Raw genomic sequence first — 23,525 nt, 5'->3', positions numbered from 1 at the left:
GGCACAAATTAGCTTCCCTTCTCTGATTTCTCCCTTTATCCAATATGGAGTTGGGTCCAAGAATTGTCTATATTGAATGTATAAAATTCAACTGAATTTCAGGGAATTGCTCCACAAACACCATAAGAATGAGGCTCAGACTGGGGGGAGGTCAAAGGTCCCTGTTCTCCTTGAACCCCGAAGATGGAGATTGCCTTCACACCTCCCACATCACATCCTGCATACCTTGGTAAACAAAGTGGAAGCCTCTGGCTGGTACTTGGCCTTTGGCACTGAACTTAACGAGGACTTGATTGGAGGTGGCCAAGGGCAGCGATTCTCCTGCCAAGATAAGGGATGAGGAGAAGAGGAAGATGGTGAGTCCAGCAGTCAGTCGGGCCTGGTAGGTAATATCCAGGCCAGGACAGAAGGGCTACCCACACCCCACATAGCAACCCCTTCCACCTCCCAGGTCTTCCTGAAATAAAACCTCACATTTATACTGTACTTTAAAGTTTACAGAAAGCTCTCACACCTATCGTCTTATGTTGACCTATATCAATGCAAGGTTAGCACTCAGTACCCACAGTCTATAGATCAAGAAAGAAAAGTTAAGAAGGATCAAATGACCTTCTTAGAAAGGAGAAAGCTTCTAAAGACATGTTGACCCACAGGGACGGGGAGATTGGCCATTACCAAAGTGACTGGTGGTTTACTTAGAAAACTGATGTCAATCTGATAACAACAAACAAGCAAAAAGGCCCCAAGTTCTGGGAAGGAGGGTGATGTAATCATCAGAGAGCATCCCTGGCTTTTCCCAGATGCCCTGTGAAATGACTGATAACCAGAGAGATCATATAATTTATTGCTCACACTAGGGCACTTCTGAGAGTCAAAGGGCATGTTATTAATAATTATTATTCTGAGACAACCAAATGAAAGCTGGGACTATACCAGGCAAAGCAGGGCGTATACACTGGGGAAAGTCTGCACAGGCACAGGAAGCTAAGGAAGCCCAACAGCCTTTATATCAGAAGAAAAATGTGTGTCTTCTGCTTGACGTGGTCCAGATGGACCTGCAACCGTGAGGTGGAGTCTTGCTCACCATCACCTTCCTGTGGAAGCTCTTGGAGAAAGTGGGGTGATGGGCAATGGCAAGACCACTCTGCATGCTGCCCCTCCACAACCTTAGGGACCCCTGGGAATGTCTGCTGACCCACCCTCAGAAGGGAAGCAGGGCTGTAAACAGAAAGCCGGGCTATATCTCTACTGCAGCAGGGTTTGACATTGGAACCAGCCAAGGAGGCTTTGGGAGGCACATTTAGGGCCCAGCAGTGCTTCCAGAAAGCCCATGTGATATTCTTGGTCATGGGGATTAGAGACCCTTTTTCACAACACATTTAGATTTACAGAGGTCTCAGATGGCTGAGCCTAGGAGTTACTTCCCCAGCTAACTTCTGGCTGCCAAAGCAAAAAGAAACTCTTGAAGAAAAGCTTTTCTTGATTTTCACCACCATCTCTAAGTTCCTCCTTTCAATAAATGTGAGCAGAACAAACTCAACTTTTCCATACTCCCAGCTGGATATATGTGGCGTGAAAGTGTTGTCGTTCAGTCATGTTCAACTCTTTGTGACCCTCTGGACTGTAGCCCACAAGTTTCCTCTGTCTATGAAATTCTCCAGGTAAGAATACTGGAGTGGGTAGCCACTTCCTTCTCCCGAGGATCTTCCTGACCCAGGGATTGAACCCGGGTCTCCTGCATGGCAGGTAGTTTCTTTACTGTCTGAGCCACCTGGTATATGTGGAGAAGGACCTCCATAATCTCTCCCTGATCCCGTTTCAACTTTCAGTCCTGGACATAGCAATCTCCATCTCCAGGGATAAGCTCACAGTAAAATCCCTGGACATAAGAAAAGATTCCAAAGGTTTAAGGGAAGAGAACTCACAGAAGTCAAAGCAAATATCTTTATGTGAACTACAACAAAGAACAGGTGAAAAATCTCAGAAGATTTTCAATCGCAGTTGTCACAAGATGAAATTCTAGCATTGTGTCTCTGAAAGTAGAGGAGGAAATGTGTCAAAGGTCAGATCTGAGATCAATAAAGGCCACAGAGAGATGACAGCAGCACCACATAGAACTAGATTCTGCAGAAATCAAACAGAAAAGTGGAGATTAAAGTTGGGAAATTCTTCCAGAATCCACAGAAAAAGGACGAGGGGATTAAACTAATGAGAGGAATGACAAGTTACATGGAAGAGATATGGGGGAAAAAAATCCGATATGCATATATTAGGAATTCTAGAGAGAGAAGATGAGAAACTGAAGGAGAAAAAATAATTTAAGAAGGAAGACAACATTCTAAGCTTAAGAAAGATTTGAGGTTTTAGGTGAAACTGCTCACAAAGGGCTGCATCTAAGTAATGAAAAGCGATTTCCACCACAACACGTCCTGCTAGCCTTTTCAATTTTAAAAATAAAGAGAAATATGAAAGGTTTTTAAAAGAGAAAAACATGGATTGCCTACAAGGACAAAGAATTAGACTGGACATCAACTCATCCATAACATTAACTATGGGAATAAAGAAACCACTGTGGTTTTGAAATAAGTTGCTGACCCATAATTTGATTTATAATCAAGTTGTCATTTATACAATACATCAAAGGAAAGACATTCTCATACATGCAAGGTGACAGAAAGTACTGCAGTCAGGAGCCTGACTTTTAAAAAAGGAACAAAAGTGGGGAAATCAAAAGGCATCAGGGACAAAGACAACTAGCAAAACGTAGTCCAACCCAATTAATTATTGTTAGGGAGGTAACAACACTAAATGCAAACGGAGAACCTTGTTCTTGGGAAAGAAGTCCATAATTAGAAAATAATTACTAATAACACTGATAAGGCATGGATATATCAACAAAATTTGGGAATGAGATATGGGTCAGGTATGAATGGAAGGGTGAAGAAGCAAAAGCAAAACAAAACAAACAAAACCCCAGAATGAACAAAACAAGGTTATCACACGCTTCACTGATAAAACAAGTAAACTTCCTTTTTAAAAGAAGAAGACTCTCAAAGAAAATGAGGAAAGATAAATGAGGCAAACATATACAAACACAAAAAAGACAGCAAGATAGCACAATTGTGGTAGCAGATACTTTCACACAATGTTCTCATTGACATATCAAGTAGAAAAACAAAATGAAGACCGCTGAGTAGCGGTCCTCAAGCTTTTCTTTTCCTCCCCTGACAGCCTTAGGGACAGGGACACAGTTCACTCCCATCATCACCAGTGGCTCCTCATCAGTTTTTCTCTACATAAGAGACAATCTGAGGATGTTGATATTAATATATATACGTCCTATAGTTCTATTAATCATGTATCTATCTATCCATCCATCCATCCATCCGTCTATCAATCATCTATGTCTAACTCTGTTTCTATTTCCATCGGTTATTTACATCTCTATCTATCTCTATTTCTATATCCATATTTGTCTATAGGCTCCATATGTATACCTATCTTTCTACCTGTACCTATAGTATACTTCCGGAAAAGGCAATGGCACCCCACTCCAGTACTCTTGCCTGGGAAATCCCATGGATGGAGGAGCCTGGTAGGCTGCAGTCCATGGGGTTGCAAAGAATCAGACATGACTGAGCGACTTCACTTTCACTTTTCACTTTCATGCATTGGAGAAGGAAATGGCAACCCACTCCAGTGTTCTTGCCTGGAGAATCCCAGGGACGGGGGAGCCTGGTGGGCTGCCATCTATGGGGTCGCACAGAGTTGGACACGGCTGAAGCGATTTAGCAGCAGCAGCATACTATACTTCTATATCTATGGTTATACTTTTATCTATCATGAGATTTTGAAAGCAATCCCGATTTACCTTCCAAATCCCTACCCTCCAAAATCCCAATTTACCTTCTTGGTTGAGTGTGTATGTGTGGGGTTGTTTCACTTCATTGAAAACCACTAATATATTGGGTTTGAACAATAAAACTGAGTATCTAATGGCGACTACATAGCTTATTTAATCCTAACAGTAACTCTAAGAGTAGAACATTTACTTTTTGCACTTCACACTTGAGGAAACTGATGCTCAGAGTGGCCAAGCACTATGACCGCAGGCACCGACCAAGCAAGTGGGAAAGCTGGGAATAGAGACCAGGCAGTGTGACCAAACCAGTCCATCCTAAAGGAAATCAGTCCTAAATATTCACTGGAAGGACTGATGCTGAAGATGAAGCTCCAATACTTTGGCTACCTGATGCGAAGAGCCAGTTCAGTGGAAAAGACCCTGATGCTGGGAAAGATTGAGGGCAGGAGAAGGGGACAACAGAGGATGAGATGGTTGGATGGCATCACCGACTAAACAGACATGAATTTGAACAAACTCTGGGTGATAGTAAAGGACAGGGAAGCCTGCTGTGCTTCAGTTGATGGGGTCTCAAAGAGTTGGACAGGACTGAGTGACTGAACAACAACAAAAGGGTGACCATAGAGCCTATGCTCACCTTTTCCCTCTATGTGGACTTTCTACATGACAAAGAACACACATTCTTCTCAGATACTTAGGGAATTAAAAAGAATGTCTTTGGCTACTGAGATGACCTCATTTAATCTCTAGAGTAGAAATGGTACAGACTGGCAATAAAAATAGAAATTAACACAAATGTTTAAATGTAAAAATAATAATATCCAAGTTCATGGGGGAAAAGAAGAGAGATATCCTTAAATAACTCTTGTGCAGAAAGAATAAATCATGATCACAGATTATTAGAGAGTAATGATGATGAAAACAGTACATATCAAAATTTATGGCATGGAGCCAAAACTATGTTTAAATGTGAATATATATGTTGTAACCTAGACAGCATATTAAAAAGCAGAGACATTACTTTGCCAGCAAAGGTCCGTATAGTCAAAGCAATAGTTTTTCCAGTAGTCATGTATGGATGTGAGAGTTGGACTATAAAGAAAGCTGAGCGCCAAAGAGTTGATGCTTTTGAACCGTGGTGTTGGAGTAGACTCTTGAGAGTACCTTGGACTGCAAGGAGATCCAACCAGTCCATCCTAACGGAAATCAGTCCTGAATATTCATTGGAAGGACTGATGCTGAAGCTGAAACTCCAATACTTTGGCCACCTGATGCAAAGAACTGACTCATTGGAAAAGACCCTGATGCTGGGGAAGATTGAAGGTGGGAGGAGAAGGGGACAACAGAGGATGAGATGGTTCGATGGCATCACCGACTCAATGGACATGAGTTTGAGTAAGCTCTGAGTGTTGGTGATGGACAGGGAATCCTGGCATGCTGCAGTCCAAGGGGTTGCAAAGATTCGGACACAACTGAATTGAAATGAACTGATATGCTGTAAACATGCTTCTTTACTACATGGAGAAAATAACAAACAAAACTCTCAATTCAGAGAGTTAGAACAAGAAGAACAAAATGAAGGAAAAAAAAGGAGAGACTTTATGAAACACGGGTCAATTAATTAGAAAACAATAAAGTCTACAGAAGAATTGACATATCATGAGAAACGCTGGGCTGGATGAAGCACAAGCTGGAATCAAGATTGCTGGGAGAAGTATCAATAACCTCAGATATGCAGATGGCACCACCCTTATGGCAGAAAAAGCAGAACTAAAAAGCCTCTTGATGAAAGTGAAAGAGGAGAGTGAAAAAGTTGGCTTAAAACTCAACATTCAGAAAACGAAGATCATGGCATCCGGTCCCATCACTTCATGGGAAATAGATGGGGAAACAGTGGAAACAGTGTCAGACTTTATTTTTTGGGGCTCCAAAATCACTGCAGATGGTGACTGCAGCCATGAAATTAAAAGATGCTTACTCCTTGGAAGAAAAGTTATGACCAACCTAGATAGCATATTCAAAAGCAGAGACATTACTTTGCCAACAAAGGTCTGTCTAGTCAAGGCTTTGGTTTTTCCTGTGGTCATGTATGGATGTGAGAGTTGGACTGTGAAGAAAGCTGAGCGCCGAAGAATTGATGCTTTTGAACTGTGGTGTTGGAGAAGACTCTTGAGAGTCCCTTGGACTGCAAGGAGATCCAACCAGTCCATTCTAAAGGAGATCAGCCCTGGGATTTCTTTGGAAGGAATGATGCTAAACTTAAACTCCAGTACTTTGGCCACCTCATGCGAAGAGTTGACTCATTGGAAAAGACTCTGATGCTGGGAGGGATTGGGGGCAGGAAGAGAAGGGGACGACAGAGGATGAGATGGCTGGATGGCATCACTGACTCGGTGGACGTGAGTCTGAGTGAACTCCGGGAGTTGGTGATGGACAGGGAGGCCTGGCGTGCTGCGATTTGTGGGGTTGCAAAGAGTTGGACATGACTGAGCGAATGAACTGAACTGAATAGAAGCAATAAAAAATCAAATGAGGCAAATAAAACAAAACAAACTAAACACTATAAAACCTCTGGTCCAGTTGAGAAAAAAGGGCAACAATGAATATAGCATTCAGTCTGTGGAGTTTGTTATTATTTTCCAATTAATTATCCTCTGCTTTTGTTTTATGATATCTCTCCCGTTTTTCTTCAGATTATTTTGTTGTTGTGTATAACCACTAATTCAAAGGAGACTAAACGTTATCATAGGATGTTATGTAAGCTATGGTGTTACATTTAAAATAATTACAAAATGGATTTTTTTTACTAACATAAAATATCAATGTTGATGTTAAGGTAATATACCTGATTAGACCAATAACCATGGGAGAAAAGAAAAGAAAAACCACTGAGAAGAGATAAAATAATGAGACAGATTTATTTGCAGATGATATTGCTTCTTGCCTAGAGGACCCAGGAGAATCGTTGGGTAGTGCTAGCATAATTATGGAGGGGTCAATGACTTTACAAGATGAATACACTCCAAATACCAGTCTTTTAATATACCAGCAAAGACTGGTTAGAAAATATAACAGCAGCGGGGGAAGGGGAAGACTCACTTATAGTAGCAACAGCAAATATTTCCTTGAAATTTCTAGGTATAAAGTTAAAAAAAAATGTATATTGCCAAAATGAAAATGATACCACCTTTCCAGAGGGTTTTTTTTTCTTTCAGAAAATAATAAATAGAGAGACATACCATATTCTTGATGGGAAATAGAGTTACTATTATGAAGATGTAAGTTCTCCTCCAATTAATCTATAAGTTTATTAGAATTCTGATGAAAATTCTGATGCAATATTTCTAAAAGTTATTTGGAGGGAAAATTAAGTAAGAATAGGCAATAAAAATTCAAAACCAAGAATGATAACAGGAATTTACAGTACCATATGTTTAAAGTTATCATAGTGTTAAGCATTATTGTAATGTTATACTAATTAAAGATTTTTGATACTGATAGAATAAACAGACATAGTGGAAATATATAAAAAGTCTAGAAACATACCTTTAACTTTATAAAAATATATGTAAATCTGGCACTTTGAAAATTCCATTAGGGAAACTGATTAAATTTGCAAGAATGTTGGTTAAATAGTCCTTATTTCAAATAATAAATCGAAATAAATTCCAGAGGTATTAAAAGAAACAATGAAACTAAAAAAGAAGTAAAAGAAAACACAGAGGAATATTTATTTAGTCATCAGAAAGGTGAAGGAGAAACTTATAAAAGATGGATTGATCTTTGATCACTGATAGATTTAGACGGTAAATTTAGATTTTCTGACATTAAAACATGCCCTGAAGAAAAGTAAATGGCAAATGACAAACTGTAAGGGAAGGTTTTTATATCATATGCTATAGACAAGAGGTTTATATGGCATGTGATATATATAGCTTATAATAATATGGAACTTTACTAAATACTGAAAAAACAAATGCTAATAGAAAAATCAACAATAACTTACAAGTATATTCACAAATAAAAACCATATGGGCCAACAGTTACCTTATAAAAGGTTAACCTAACTAGTGATTTAAAAAGGGCAAACTAAAAAATGAGATACCAATTTTACTTTTCAAAATGATGTTTTCATTTTCTTAATTACCTAGTTTTTGTGAGAATAAAACATGCCTTATACGTTGGGGAACAAAGTGGCAATAACTTTAGAGAGCGATATTTAACAATCTTTATAAAGAGCCTTAAAGATCACACATTTCCTTTAACTTAGCAATTCCAACTCCAGATATTCTAAGGTAACAGAGATGTATACAAAAATATATGTATACTATATTGAATTACTATTCATGAGAGTGAAAAATAAGAAACAATCTAAATGTTGATTGAGAATTCATTACATAACTTCATTACATAACTTTTAAATAACTATGATAGACTATTATACAGGATTTAAAAATCCTATTATAGAGGAAAATAAAGAGGAATGCTCACAGTGAACATTTTAATAAAAGTATGTGTATTGTTATGTTCAATAAAAAATGTAAAAGATTAAGTAGATATAAAGACTGGAAGGAGATACACTCCGTCTTCTCAGTGGTTCTTTCTGGGTGGTTTTTATTTTAATCCTTTATGCAATTATCTTGCCTCTATAAGTTTTCCACAATGAAAATGCAACGTGTTTATAATTAGAAAAACATGTTCGGTCTCAATGTCAACCCACAGGGGAACGCTACACCACTTGGGGTGGGGTGTAGACACAGCCTGGGGTGAAGTTTACCCTCTGAAGCGCCTTTCTTTTTTTAAATTTTAATTGGAGGCTAATTACAATATTACAATATTGTGGTGGTTTTTGCCATACATTCACATGAATCAGCCATGGGTGTACGTGTGTTCCCCATCCTGAACCCCCCTCCCACCTCTCTCCCCATCCCATCCCTCAGGGTCATCCCAGGGCAACAGCCCTGAGCGCCCTGTCTCATGCATCGAACCTGGACTGGTGATCTATTTCATATATGGTAATATGCATGTTTCAATGCTGTACTCTCACATCATCCCACCCTCGCCTTCTCCCACAGAGTCCAAAAGTCTGTTCTTTACATCTGTGTCTCTTTTGCTGTCTGGTCATGTTACCGTCTTTCTAAATTCCATATATATGCGTTAATACTGGAGAAGGCAATGGCACCCGACTCCAGTAATTTTGCCTGGAAAATCCCATGGATGGAGGAGCCTGGTAGGCTGTGGTCCATGGAGTCGCTAAGAGTCGGACACGAGTGAGCGACTCATTTTCACTTTTCACTTTCATGCATTGGAGAAGGAAATGGCAACCCACTCCAGTGTTCTTGCCTGGAGAATCCCTGGGACGGCAGAGCCTGGTGGGCTGCCGTCTATGGGGTCGCACAGAGTTGGACACGACTGAAGCGACTTAGCAGCAGTAGCAGCAGCTGCATGCGTTAATACACTGTATTGGTGTTTTTCTTTCTGACTTACTTCGCTCTGTATAATAGGCTCCAGTTTCATCCACCTCATTAGAACTGATTCAAATGCATTCTTTTTAATGGCTGAGTAACTGAAGCTCTTTGCTACGTGGGGATATTAGCAGCCGCAGGCACAAAGGGGTGGTTCCCCTGTGGCCACGCCCCCTTCCCCTCCATGTCCCCGCCCCACCCTCACTGTCGGCCCAGCCCCGGTTACCTGTGTGGGAGCCCGAGAGGGAGCTGAGGAGCCTAGAGTGCTGGTTGTGGCCGTCGTGCACCTCCACTACGTCGTTGAGGGCCGTGTGGAAGAAGGCAAACTGTCCAAACACCACTGTGGAGCAGAGAGAGACGCGGTGTGCAGATCTCAGGGGGAAGACGGGGCGGCCGTGCTCACGGGTGGGGGAAGCCCCGGTGGGCTGGGGGCCCCGGACCAAGGGGCAGGGCCGCCTCAATGGAGCTTGTTGGTTCATGGGGGCTAACTGCTTGCTGAGCCTTTCCACTGGCTGATTGGACACGGGGCACAGGGACACGGGGAGGTGGGAAAGGCCCAACCAGAACTCTCCCACAGGGGTCAAGATGACATGGTGGGCTGCACCCAGCAGCCAGGCTAAACCCTATTCCTTCTCAGGTTGCAGCAGCAGCAGCTACTCTAGGACACGGAAGAGCTCTCCGTAACATCCCCGTATTCCATGTTGATCTCGGGACCCCATATTTTCCTTCATTTCTCCTGCAAAGATCTAGCCTTTGAGGGCATCCCCTGGCTACAAGATCCCCCACAGTTAATAGGAAAGCGTAGCAGCCCTCTCTGAGGAAGGAGCAACTGCATTGGTTAGGCAAACCTCTCTACCTCATTTCCCTCTGGCAGATCCAAGGGAAGAGGCAAAGTGACTTTTCTGAAGCTCCTACTGTGTGCCGGGTACCATGCTTGCAATGCATATGATCTTCTTGAATCCTGACTCTTCCAGATACCCGATTTTAAACAAAGAAACTGAAGCTCATAGGTTAAGCGAGTTCCACAAGGCCAGCTAGCTCATGGGAGGGGGCTGAAAAGCTGGTGGACCGTGGCCCTGAGGAGCCTTTTTTCAGGTAAGGCCTAAGGACTCTGCCATTTGATGGCTAATACAGGCTCTTTCCTCAACTGTCGAATCTCTGCCAGTCACTGCTGGAGGGGTGGGGTTGCTGACACTGTGGGGCCATGGGGGGCACAGCTCCATTTCAGACCCTGGTAAATTCTGCTGGCACTTATCTCCCAGTTGGCCAGGTGCATCTGAGAGCAAGTACCAGGGTGAGTCTTTCTCTATTTTGGTTCAAGCCTTGAGCATGTAGGAAGTCAGGTGTGCGTGCACATGTGTGTTTGTGTGTGTTGCATGTTGGAGCGGGGAGGGACTTGGGCCATGGAATTGACTTCCTGGGGGAAAGAAAGGCATTTGCAATGATGAGTATAGCGGTGAGTGGTGTTAGAGACTCTGAGCTCTCAACTCACGGGCAGAGGAGCAAGAGGGAAAGCCTGTTTCAGCATCCTGAAAATGGACACTGACCAAGGGATGATGGCAGAAGTATTTCCATGCTCTCTCCTATGGAGGTGAACCGGATGGGCAAGGTTCACACACTGCATTCTAGTGGGAAGAGGCAGTCAAAAATGAAAATAACAACACTTAAGCAAATAGATAAACAAGATAATTTCAGATAGCATTGAATTTTAGAGGAAATGGGGAAAAAATGACAGAGCAAGGCAAGCCACTTTAGATAGGGGATCAAAGAAGGACTCAGGCTTGGGACAAATATTTCAGACCCAAGATAAAAATCTGCACTTCATCCCTGGGCTTAGCATCACTAACAAAGAGAAGATGCTCAGGACAGGTCATGACCCTGCCGAGAACCAGCTCTTCAGGTACAGGTTTCAGCTCAGGGAGACTGCTCAGCCTGGGGCTGGGTGCCTACAAGGGCATGAGCTCTTTATTTCTGGAGAAATTCAAGTATACTCTGCATGCCCACCTGTTAGGGACTAGGCACTGGGTGGCAGGTGGGATTGGAGAACCTTCCAGTACTTTCCTAGCTCTGACTCTACAAGTCACAAGCTCTTGCCACACTAGTGTGTTGGGGAGCGGGTGTGCACACACACAAATGTGCAGGTGCTGGCGTGGAGCTGGTGGTGCCAGATGGTGGGAGCTGTGAGTAGATGAGGCTGTGAGTTTACAGAGGGCAGAAAACACATCTGTCTCAGCTCTGCAGCTCTGGTTCCCAGCAGAGTGTGAGGTCCCTAGGAGGTGTTAAATTAGTGTTTAGTGAATGATCAGCCTTGCCCCATGCTTACTCCATCCTGTCTCTTGGGAGTAAGCAGCCAGTTCTCTGCGGGCTGCCCCCTCTCTCTTGTAGATGGTCAGGACATACAGATGCCCTTTACCCTACCAATGCCAACCTTGTTTAGAAACAGTTGTTCCTCTTCCGACAAGCAGATTCAGGGAGAAAGCAGTCCAGCTGGTCACTGATTGCCCAGGTACAACCAGCTTGTGCCCCTCAAGAACTTCCTGAATCCTCCAGGGCTGTTGGACTCCTAACTAGCCCACTGCCAACCAGGTGACAAGCCTGGCTTCTTTCTGCCTGGGTCTCTTGGAATCTGGAGGCTCCTCTACCTTCCCAGGGCACTGACCCACTCCTCCATTTTTTTTCTTGCTCATCCTACCAATGATAACGTGGCACCCAGTTTCCTCCCCTGTACTTTCAAGCCCAGCTCCGTCCCACTCCTTCACTTCTCCCTGCCCTGCTGCCACTCTCTCCTGGGTTTCCAGGCAGCCTGGGGCTGCAGCGCCTCCATTCATACCCGGGCTGTGCTAGGGAGGCCTGGGTGTACCCCCCTTCTCTCTGTCTTGGCTGGTTCCTCTCTAATCACCCCACCCCTTGGTTCCAGTGGGTCTCACTACCCGCTTCAGACTGCTCCGTTCATTTCCCAATAGGAGCCATACAGTTGAGAGTGGGATTGGGATGCAATTGGGAAGCGCTTGAGAATTGGAAGCAGTTGGAAAACATAAACAAACACACAAAACAAATCCATACCATAGTCCTTGGGCACGGTGACAAAATACAGGCAGATCTGTCCACTGGTGTAGTTCTGAGGGTAGTTGGGGGACAGGACCACTCCATCTGAACCCACATACTGTCCCCCACAGGGGGCTGAAAGAGAAATCAGGTAGAGGCCAGGTGACCTTGGGGGCCTCTCACCAGCTGTCCGCCTCTGTTCTGCTCACTCCCAGCCTAAGCTTCTGGCCTGGTGGGGACGCTCTGTGGAGGAGCCACTAATGTGGAGGAGGGAGTTCTGGGAACATTTCCCGGTCCTACCCAAGCACATCCATCTCTGGCCTGGCACATGGCCTGAAACCCACCCTGATGCTATCAAGGGCCCTCCTGTGTGCCTGCCAGTCCTTGCCCTCTAACCAGTGATGCTGGCAATGGCCCCTGGAGGCCCAGCCTTGGGGAGCTCTTCAGGAACCTCTGCTGGTACCAGTGGGACCTGGACATGGTCTGCTGCCTCTCGGTTGACGTCTGGGTCTGGGCAGTCAGTGTCTGCATGGCTAAGGAGTGGAGGCTTCCCCGAAATAGCCAACTGGGGACAGACAGCTCACGTGACCCAGCCATGGTGCCCACTCCCACAAGGGGTGGACCGCAGAGCCAGCCCTTCTCACCTGGGTGAGGGGCCTTCTTATCATTTCAATTTAAGTGGCTGCCATGCCCCCAATGTTCTGGCACTCCATCCGCTCCCTCTCATCAGGGTCCCATGGCTAACCCAGATGCCCATGGAATTAGCCCACCCCAGTGGCCTTAGTTCTAACCATATGAACTCGCAGGGGTTTTCCCTAGGACAGGGAACCATCTCAGGGTCATTTTTAAACTCCCCTTCCCTGGTGTCTCAGACAGTAAAGAATCTGCCTGCAATGCAGAAGAGCCGGGTTCAATCCCTGGGTTGGGAAGATCCCCTGGAGAAGGAAATGGCAATCTACTCCATTATTCTTGCCTGGGAAATCCTATGGATAGAGGAGCCTGGCAGGCTACAGTCCATGGGGTTGCAAAGACTTGGACACGAGTGAGCGACTAAGCACAGCACAAGGACACTGTGTGATCTGAGAGGGATGCCACGTCGACAGGGACTGGTACACCTGGTGAACTGCCAGCCTTTCTCATTCACAGTGAGCCCAGGGAGCCCTCCTGTGAGGACCATGTCCCGCCTGCCCTTCCCCTAGCCCCCGGCCCCTTCCGCCTCTCTGTGCGTCCTCGCTGCCTCTGCCCCAGCCCCACGTTCCTCCACCTGTGCACACTGGCCGGGGGTGGTTCCACACTGGCTTCCCATCAGGGCCCAGGATGCAGCTCAGGGTTGAGGAGCCCTCCACCTCGTAGCCCCCATGGCAGTAGTAGGTGATGGAGGAGCCCAGCTTCAGGTCGGACCCCACTCGCGTGCCGTTCTTGATGGAACCGGGATCGAAACAGGACTCTCGTGGGTTTTCTGGAAAAAAGAAAAATAAACACATATACGCAGAGAGCTGGCTCATCAGTGGCCTAATTCCAGGGCACAGCACCTGTGGGGAGACCCTGACACTGATTAGCTATGGAGGATATGGGGATTGGGGACTGACAGGTCTATTCAGATCTGGAAACCTCTCTAAATTTGGTTAAAAACTGGGACTGGAGAGTGAAATAATGCCATTTGCAGCAACATGTATAGACCTAGAGATGATCATACTAAGAAAAGTAATTCATACAAAGATAAAGACCACACATATCACTAAGGTGTCAAATCTAAAAAGTGATGCAAATACACTTATTTACAAAACAGACCCATAGACTATGAAAACAAATTTATGGTTACCAAAGGGGAGGAGTTGTGGGGGAGGGATAAATGAGGAGTTTGGGATAACAGATACCACTGCAACTAAAACAAGGGAATGGCAGCCCACTCCAGTGTTCTTGTCTGGAGAATCTCCATGGACACAGGAGCCTGGCGGGCTGCAGTCCATGGGGTCGTAGAGTTGGAAATGATGAACGACTAAGCACACTGCAGAGCACAGGGGACTCTACTCGATATTCTGTAATAACCTACAGGGGAAAAGAATCTGAGAAGAATGGGTGTATGTATATGCGTATCTATCAGTTTGCTGTTCATCTGAAACCAAGACATACTGTAAAATCAACAATGTGTACATGCTTAGTTGCTTCAGTCATGGATGATTCTTTGCAACCCTATGGATTGTAGCCCACCAGTCTCCTCCGTCCATGGGATTCTCCAGGCAAGAATACTGGAGTGGGTTGCCGTGCTCACCTCCAGGAGATCTTCCTGACCCAGGGATCAAACCCACATCTCTTATGTCTCCTGCATTGGCAGGTGGGTTCTTTACCATTAGCACCACCTGGGAAACCCATAATCAACTATATTCCAGTATAAAATAAAAATTAAATTAAAAATTAAAAAAAAGAAAGTAGGGCTAGACGTCCTTTTGAAGAGTGAAATCTCCCTTCTTCTCTCCACTTTCTTGCCCTGACCCTCCAAGGAGGGAGTTCCTGCTGCACTTTCGAGGCCCTCTCACCCCTGACTCACTGCTCTCAGGGGAGGCACACGCTGCTCTGACTGATGAGAACTGACACGCCGTGGTTTATATCTCAGTCGTGACCAGGTCACGATGGTGAAGGTCAGTACTTGGGCACAGTCCATCCCTTTGCTCAGCTTTGAGCCTTCACCCTCAGCATGGAGCCTCCTGGTTTCTAGAAGCTTGCATTTGTGCCCTGATGATGGGATGGCCCTGTTCATTGTCTCTGCCTAGAGCTTAGGGTGGAGCAGTTCCAGACACACTGCTAAGTTTAAACTCAAGTGGGATCCAGAAAATGGTCCCTTGCCTAACAGAGGACCCCTCATGTGCCCTGTGTTGTATCATCTTGACCCCCACATCAAATCTGTCCTTCCCCAAAGCTTAGCGTCTCTGGCCAGAATGCAACTGATACTGGGTGACCCATTTGTGAATTGCAAAGATACAGGGAAACATCACCAAGTCTTATACTTCATCTTTTCTTTTATAAATTCACAGTGGGTCAAATATTATTTGAAGTTCAGAAAACTTAAGTAACTTGGAACCAAGTTCACATAGCTCATATGAGGCAGAAAAAGCTGTGGCACCCAAAATTCATTCCTCCCACCTGATCCTTTTAAGTAACGGAACCCAGGGTTTATCCAGAATATCAAGGCACCAGCTAAGATCTATACCTTCCAGCCTCCCAGGCAGCTAGATCTGGTCAAAGAGTAGTAAACACAGTCAGGACAGATCACTGCCTTCCGAATCACTCAGAGTAAAAGCCCCAGTCCTTACAAGTCTCCAAGGTCCTGCACATCCTGCCCCAATCGGCCCTCTGTGACCCTGATCCCTACTGTCCCTTTGCTAACTTTGGTCCGATCACATTGGTCTCTGTGTGCATTCTCCCATCCTCATGGCTCCCTTGTCACTTCTTGCAGGACTTAGCTCAATATCGCCTTCTCAGTGACACTTCTCTGACCAACTCTTCTTTTTAATTTAAAAAAGTTTAAAAATTTTGTGGCTGCGCCACATGACATAAAGGTTTGAACCCACATCCCTTGCACTGGAAGCACAGAGTCTTAACCACTGGACTGCCAAGGAAGTCCCCTGGCCAGCTCTTTAAAATTGTGATATTCCTCTCCCCAGCACTCCCCATCACCCTTCACTGCTTTATTCTCTGCACTTCTCTGCTTTATTCTCAATACTATCTCATACACCATATAGTTACCTAATTTCTTTCTATCTCCCTCCACTAGAATGTAGGTTCCAGGAAGGCAGTTTTCCAGTTTTGTTCACTGCTGTAGTCCAGTGCCTGGCATATGATAGGCACTCAATAAATATTTCTTAAGTGGAGAAAACTCTTGAGAGTCCCTTGGACAGAAAGGAGATCAAATCAGTCAATCCTAAAGGAAATCAACCATGAATATTCATTGCAAGGACTGATGCTAAGCTGAAGCTCCAATACTTTGGCTACCTGATGTGAACAGCTGACTTTTTGGGAAAGACCCTGATGCTGGGAAAGACTGAGGGCAGGAGGAGAAGGGAGTGACAGAGGATGAGATGGTTGGATGGCATCACTGACTCAATAGACATGAGTTTGAGCATCTCTGGGAGATAATGAAGGACAGGGAAGCCTGGTGTGCTGCAGTCCATGGGGTCGCAAAGAGTTGGACATGACTTAGCAACTGAACAACAAAGTGGATACATGTGGGACTTCTGGAAAGACTGCTGAAGGGAAGGCGACTCAGCTGAGAGAATATTCATTGACCCTTCCTTTACTTCCATTCCTCCTTCCCACAGTTTGGAACTCAGATGTGGTGGATGGACCTCCAGTCGCCACCTTGGATCCTGAGATAACCTGGAGGACGGGAGCCACGTAGCCATGATACAGCAGAAAGACACAAGGAACCTAGATGGAGACACTTCAACAGCTTTGGGTGAAAATCTTCAGATTTCTTTCACAGAAGAATAGACTTCTAAACAACTGCGCTTCTGGGTAACTGCCACACTGGCATCCCCAGCTGGATATGACTGCCCAGAACATTACTCTACGTCAGAGAGTCCTTTCCTCCTTTCTGTGTGTGGCAAATTCCTACACTTTTCAATGTCATACTCTCCTGAGAAAATGTCCTGAATGTTGCCTTCTTTCTGGCAGAATTTCATTTTTCTTTTCTTGATTATCTTGGTAGGTCGGGTAAGTGCATTTCTTTCCAGTGGATTCTGAACTCCTAAAGGACAGGGATCTATCATCTATTCTTCTCATAACCCTGGCAACTAGCACAGAACTTGGCACTAGGGCTGACTCTATTTGGCATGTAATAGGGCTTAATAAATGGATGCTGAGTTGATTGGCTGAACACCTCTAGACTTAGAAAATCAACATCAGTGAGCCAACTACAGACTCTGTTCTATCACTGCTCACATGTCAGAGCAAGAAGAACTCATCATTCCAAGCACTGTCACATTAATAATAACGACAAGGCTAATGATAATGATGATAGCTTCTTACACAGGAATATCGTTTTGTAATTTTCAAAGCACTTTCCAATCTGTTATCCTGCTTGTACCTCACAATACCCTCTGCAGTAGGGAGGGTCAGGTATGCTTCTGTTCCGGTTATAGATGAGGAATGTGGTGATCAGAGAGGCTAAATGAGTTTTCCAAGCCATTCAACTATTAAGAGGTAGAGTTAATACCAAACTCAGGTCTTCAGGCTGCCAAACCAGAGCTCAGCTGTGAATGATAAAACTAAATGACTAAAACATCATGATGATAATAACAAATAAGCCCCAAGCCCTCCAAAATGAGAAAATTAAAAGAACCAGATTCTTTTTGTCCTAATAGATAAGGCCTGTTTCCAAATGCAGCAACAGCAAAATATTGAAAAATGACAACCCAAACAGTAAGGAATTGGTTTAACAAAGTTGGATTAGAGCCATCCACTGAAATGTAAGCAACCTTTGGAAAGAATAGCAATCACTTCTTGGCCTTTTGGCTAAGATCAAGTAGAAAGAATAGCAAAAGTCTTTGAATACTGATATGGAAGGGCGCCCAAGATCTATTGTTGGGCAAAACCCAAAACAAAGCTCAAAAAAGAAAACCCAATCCATATTACAGATTATATACAGTGTGATCCCCATTCATATAGACAGGGATCTGCAAACTGCAGTTCACTGACTCACTACTGCCTGTTTTTGTAAATAAAGTTTTATTGGAACACAGCCACGCCCATTTGTTTACATATTGTCTATGACTGTTTTAGCATTATAACAGCAGAACTGATAGTAGCAGAGACCATCTGGCATGCTAAACCTAAAATATTTACTCTCTGGTCCTTTACAGAAAAGTTTGCTGACCTCTGGTATAGAATTTATATTACTTTCTCTCTCTATATATGTATATATATAAAATATCTGGAATGAGATAACAAGCCATTTATACTGGTACTTTAGGGAATGGAAGTATTGGGAGATGTTAAGTTTTTAGAGCATATCTTAAATGCTTCTGTATTAGTTGAATTTTTCTAATAAACATGTGTTACTTTTCTTATATATTTATTTTTGTAGAGCATCTTACTTTTATTGTTTTAATTCATTATCCTTTCCACCATAAAACTATACATCAATGTGTTCTTCTATTAGTCATAAAATGGCATTAAGGGCACATAATCCAGATAGAATCTCTGAAAAACAAAATTATTCTAATTTTAATGATTATTCCAAATAAGATTCTAAAAGAGAGCATACATTATTTTATTTTCCAGGAATATGACATTGCTGGATCAAAAAGTTAGAAGGAGAACATATTGTACACATGATGCCTCTCCTTTCTGACTTGGAAAAGGTATAGAAATATTCAATGTATTAAAAACATCAATATTAGTTAATGATGATATGATAGTAGATTATCAGTGAGCTCTGATTCCAAAATCAGTAATTTCTGTCTTCTCTTTTAAATATTTTATTTGTCTTGCTATCCAGTGCTATAATAGTTATAAGGAATACTGTATTCATTATTTGAAAAATGTTTACACTTAGAAAAATCTGAAGAAAAACATGTGTTAAGTTGAAAGTAAGCATGAATGAAGAGATCTTGAATTTAGAAAGACTAGGGCAGAGCTGAGTCGGGGGAGCAGATACGGAAATCTGGTAGGAAAATTCAGGCTTAAAGTGTTACTTTTAAGGGCTTGAAAGAGAAAATAGGTACTTTTTAGTAAATTTTGGAAAAGTTGACTCATCCTGGCATTTCCTGAGTTATTTCAGGTTCTCTAACACTTGCTTTGAACTCTTCTTCCCTCTGTCTGAGACCCTCTCCACCCCTGCTCTTACACAGGGGGCTTCTCAACCTTTAGGTCTCTTCTCGGTGAGGCCCTCACCATTCTGAAGCGGGCTCCCCATTTCTCTTTCTTATGGTAGTTTGTTCTTCCCTCACTTCTTATGCTTCTCGCTTCTTGTTTGTCTCCTTATTTATTGTCTGTTCCCTCACCTTCACGTTTCCCTCAAGTTGGGACTGTGACCCTTTTGCTCACCGCTGTATCCTCTGCATACAGCACAGCGCATGTCATGAAGTAGGAGTTTAATAAGCATTTGTTGAGTGAATGAATGGTTTCTAGACATGTGCATGGATGTCCTAGCCTGTCCTGGCCCAAGAGGAAACCACCACACCTGCTGGAAGATGAGAATAAAGGTCCCTCCCAACCACCTTACTGGTTTTTCTGGTCTGGAAAAAGACACAAAACCTCCCTGGGACTCGTTTTTCAAAACTGTGTTCAAAAGACAGGATTCTCATTCCCTCTACATCCTTCTAGCAGATGGAGAAACTACCCAGGAGGCTGCATTCAGATAAGAAGTGCACCAGAGCGTGGGGTAATAGAGATACACAGCTGACATGACTGCATTCAGAGTCATCTCTTAGAAGGGCTGCCCAGAGATGACCAAGACAGCACAGCCACCTTCCGGGAGCAACTGAACAGAGACACCTACGATCCCACCCCACCCACCCATCTTCACCTTAGATAGGTGGACCTCCAACGTTCCATTGTAGTAGAAATGCCTGTGAGCTTAGGATGTGAACTCCACGGGGCCTGGACTTTGCTTTGTTCCTTGCTCTGTTCTCAGCCTCTGTAGCAGTGTCTAGTACACAGTAGGTGCTCAAAAAATACTCAGTGAGAAAATGAATCAAAATGCCTGATGGTCCCTTGCCCCTTATGCAAAAGTTTAATCCTATGATACTGCTCAGGGACCGCTGACTTAAACTTGTCAATCTGGGGGTTCCTTTGGGATTGGGAGTTGGGATACAAATCGGGAAGTGATTCAAAGCCAAGAGGGAGGCAGCCCTGCTCTCCTAGGAGAATGGAGAAGCAAAGAAAACTAACCTACAAAGAAAAGTGAATGTGGCAAATACTCAGAAAGGAGCAGGGAGCAGGTTGAGTGGTTCTGGAGGCGGAGGAGGACCATCCTCCCATTCAACCTCCGATTCTCCCACCTTGACTGTAATCCCCTTGGGACATCACGCTTCCTGCCCTTGGGGCTCTTATATTTTAAAAAATGTATTCCATTTTGATGCTAAGTGAGAGAGAGTTTTTGTCATCCATATTGTTAAAATACAGTGCTCTTTGGCTTAAATCAGTTCAGCTGTTAGTTTTCTTCTTATAATAAAGTCTTTCTGTCTCAAGTTGGTTTAAGTGTTTTTGTTTTTCACCTTTTTATAATAAATTACTCCTTTTTCTTCTTAATAGTTTCTTCATAGGAACTAAATCATCCCTCACTAAGATGGGACCAAATTGTTTTTGCTTTTCCCTTAGGAAGTTGGCAGGAAATAAGGAAAGACTCCTGGTCTGTTCACCCTGGATCAAAGAGGGGTTGACTTGGGTCAGAGAGTGGTTTTCACTGCGTTAAGCCCAGCTGAGTTTGGCAACCTCTCTTGAGGTGGATCCTCACACCTCCCAAAGCAGAACCATTGAAACCACGGCTCCATGGAGACCCAGATCCTTAGCATTAGTGGAGCCCTGGATCTCTCTAAAAGACAGGATTCTGCCTTTGGACAGAAGATGGCTTCTAGATAGATGTGGCCAACTATTCTTTTCCTAAAAATCCACACCTGCCTCAATGTGCAAGTCCTCTGTGGGCTACCAACTCAACCTAGGGTGTTCTACGGATTTGCAGAGTGTAGAGTATCTAAATTCTTTGCCAAGGATTGGAGAAGTATACAGGACACACGCATGCACAAATCACAAATATTCATATATTTTAAATATATGTCCCATTCTACCAGGCTAGTTCAATGAACAAAGGTTCTATCTTCCAGACAAAGGCAGAACAAATGAAATATCTATCACACAGGAGGAGAAAGGCAATGGGATGGAAGAGCAAAGATCAAAGTGTGTGCCAACTACTGTCGACCCCACTGCCAGGGGCTGTGCTGATTGACCAACCCTCACAACAACCTCTTCATGGAGTACCACCGTCCCTCTCTGACAGACAAGGAGGTGATTCTCAGAGAAGTTAAGTAACTTGTTTAAGGCCATAGAGGTGATAAGTGATGGTGATCTCCCTTATATAGATATTGAACGTGAGGGGATATCATCAAGTTCTTGGGATCCAGTAGCAGAGTAGACCCATTCCAGGAACCCAGGGATATGGAGAAGGAGACCATGGAATCTCCCTGGGTTCCACCAAATGGGCTACCTGTGAAGAGGGCTGGGACACAGTAGAGGGGTGATCCAAATTTGGAGGTGTGTAATCTGAGAAGGAAGGAAGGTCCAGGTCTCACCAGGTACCTCCCACCCCAAGCGGACACACCCACTTGGCACTTGCACCGCGGATCCTCATAAGGTGGCAGAAGGTGCACTGTGGGCTGTGTCTCTCCCCTTGCCCCTCCCCAGTAATTGGCCCCCTTTGGCTGCTTGGCAGGCTCGGGTGGCAGCTTGGAAGGCCCTATTCCCCAGAGCTTTGTTTTGTATCTGAGGACCCTTCCAGATATGGTCTTAGGCCAACAGCTGAACAGGGAAGGGGCTTCTTTGGGAATGAGGACCTAGAAGTGTGGGTGTAGCACGTGGATTTGTAGAGAAGACCTGGGGGAGAGGAGACCACAGCCAGGTTGTCATGACAAGGGGACCAGGGAGGAAGCTGAGGGAGTTTCTACCCTGTAGCCACTGAGCTCAGGGATGATGAAATGCAGTCATCTTATAAGAAGGTTAAAAATGGTGACATTTGGGGTAAAATTTTAGAATCCCTGCCATGTAGAAGACTCAGGTGGGACAAGCTAGATGTTACTCTGATTGTTGCGAAGGCCTGGCTGGGGTGGCTCCAAGTGCCACATTTGGGTGACTTCTAGCTGTGCTCAGCCACTTGACGGAATTTAATAAAAGGTGCAGTTGTGCAAGGTTTATGCGACTGAAGGATCAGGGAGCAGGAAAATTAAGGGTACTGATGAAAGTGTAATTAAAGAAATGAACAATAAAGAGTGAAGATGATGTCACGGCAGGGAGGACGGTGGTGGGCGGAGTAATGGGGGTCCTGGCTGAACCTAAGACATGCCTCCTGCTGGCGTTCCACAACTTGTGACTGCATTTGTTCTGACATCAGCATGTGGCGACTGAAGGCAGGAGGTTTACCAAATGGTGGTTATTGAGAAGAAGACAGGATGGAAGAGAATCCAGGCCAGTCCCACGAGGAAAGACGACCACAGGCAAAACTTTCTCTAACCTGTGCCCCAAGCATCTTTGAGAATTGTATCTGACACATAGCAGGTGACTGAGAGTCATGAGGATTTCGGTGAGTCAATGGATGCGAACTGCTCAGGACACAGCTGGCTGTTGGCAGACTACTAAGTTCACCACTATTATGATTCGGATTATTTGTGAGCGCGTGTGAACTATTCCCAGGAGTTGCCACAAATATTTAATGAAGGGACACTTTAAAAGGTTGCTGAGGTCCCACATTAAACAAGTGGGGGACGTGAGCCAGGAACTTTTAAAATTTTAACTGGTTCTGTGACCCCATTTGTACACACCGGCTGATGAGTCTGGCGGAACTTGGGTTACAGTAGCAATAACAAATTCCATCATCTCCAGAGAATCTCCAGAGTACTTAGTCCATCCTGGGCACTATCTTCCTACATTTCATTTATATGTATAAAATATCTTTTAATTTAACCTTCTGCAACATAACTATTATGATCACCATTTTATAGCTGGAGAAATGGGTTCCAAGAGATAATATCTAACCAAGTTCACAAATCAAGCAAAAGATGGAGCTAGGATCTGGATAATGGCGCCTGGGATCATTAGAGAAAAAGAAAAGGTCAAACAGAATAATGGAGTAGAAGAAAGTGAAGTGCTCGAGAACCTGGAATATTTCTCCTGCTGCTGCTACAACTGGAATATTACAGAATGTTTGCAAGGTGCCAGGTCCTAGACCTGGGCTTTCATGCATGGATTCATCAAGTGCGTTTCTGTGCTGTAGAAATTATTCTACCATCATTTTGTAGATGCAGAAATAGAGTTTTGGAGAGGTTAAGTAACTTGCTCCAGGCCATACACACTATTGATCCGGGGATTTTTGCAGAAACAAACACCTGTGGCTGGTGATTTGCTATGTAAATGCTGGGAAGGATTGAGGGCAGGAAGAGAATGGG

The 23,525-nt window shown here is 44.1% G+C and overlaps 1 protein-coding gene across 1 annotated transcript in view; it reads right to left on the bottom strand.

The window, feature by feature from the left end:
• Positions 1–23,525, bottom strand: part of CSMD2 (CUB and Sushi multiple domains 2) — a 275,213-nt gene that overhangs the window by 120,890 nt on the left and 130,798 nt on the right. The window contains 4 exon segments of the mRNA XM_070362524.1: positions 226–321; positions 9,554–9,667; positions 12,391–12,507; positions 13,637–13,831. Coding sequence (XP_070218625.1) covers positions 226–321; positions 9,554–9,667; positions 12,391–12,507; positions 13,637–13,831 — 522 coding nt within the window.

This window comes from Bos mutus, chromosome 3, assembly GCF_027580195.1.
Source record: "Bos mutus isolate GX-2022 chromosome 3, NWIPB_WYAK_1.1, whole genome shotgun sequence".
NCBI lineage: Eukaryota > Metazoa > Chordata > Mammalia > Artiodactyla > Bovidae > Bos > Bos mutus.
Note: the sequence above shows the minus strand (reverse complement) of the source record. Positions and strands in the feature narration are given on the sequence as shown.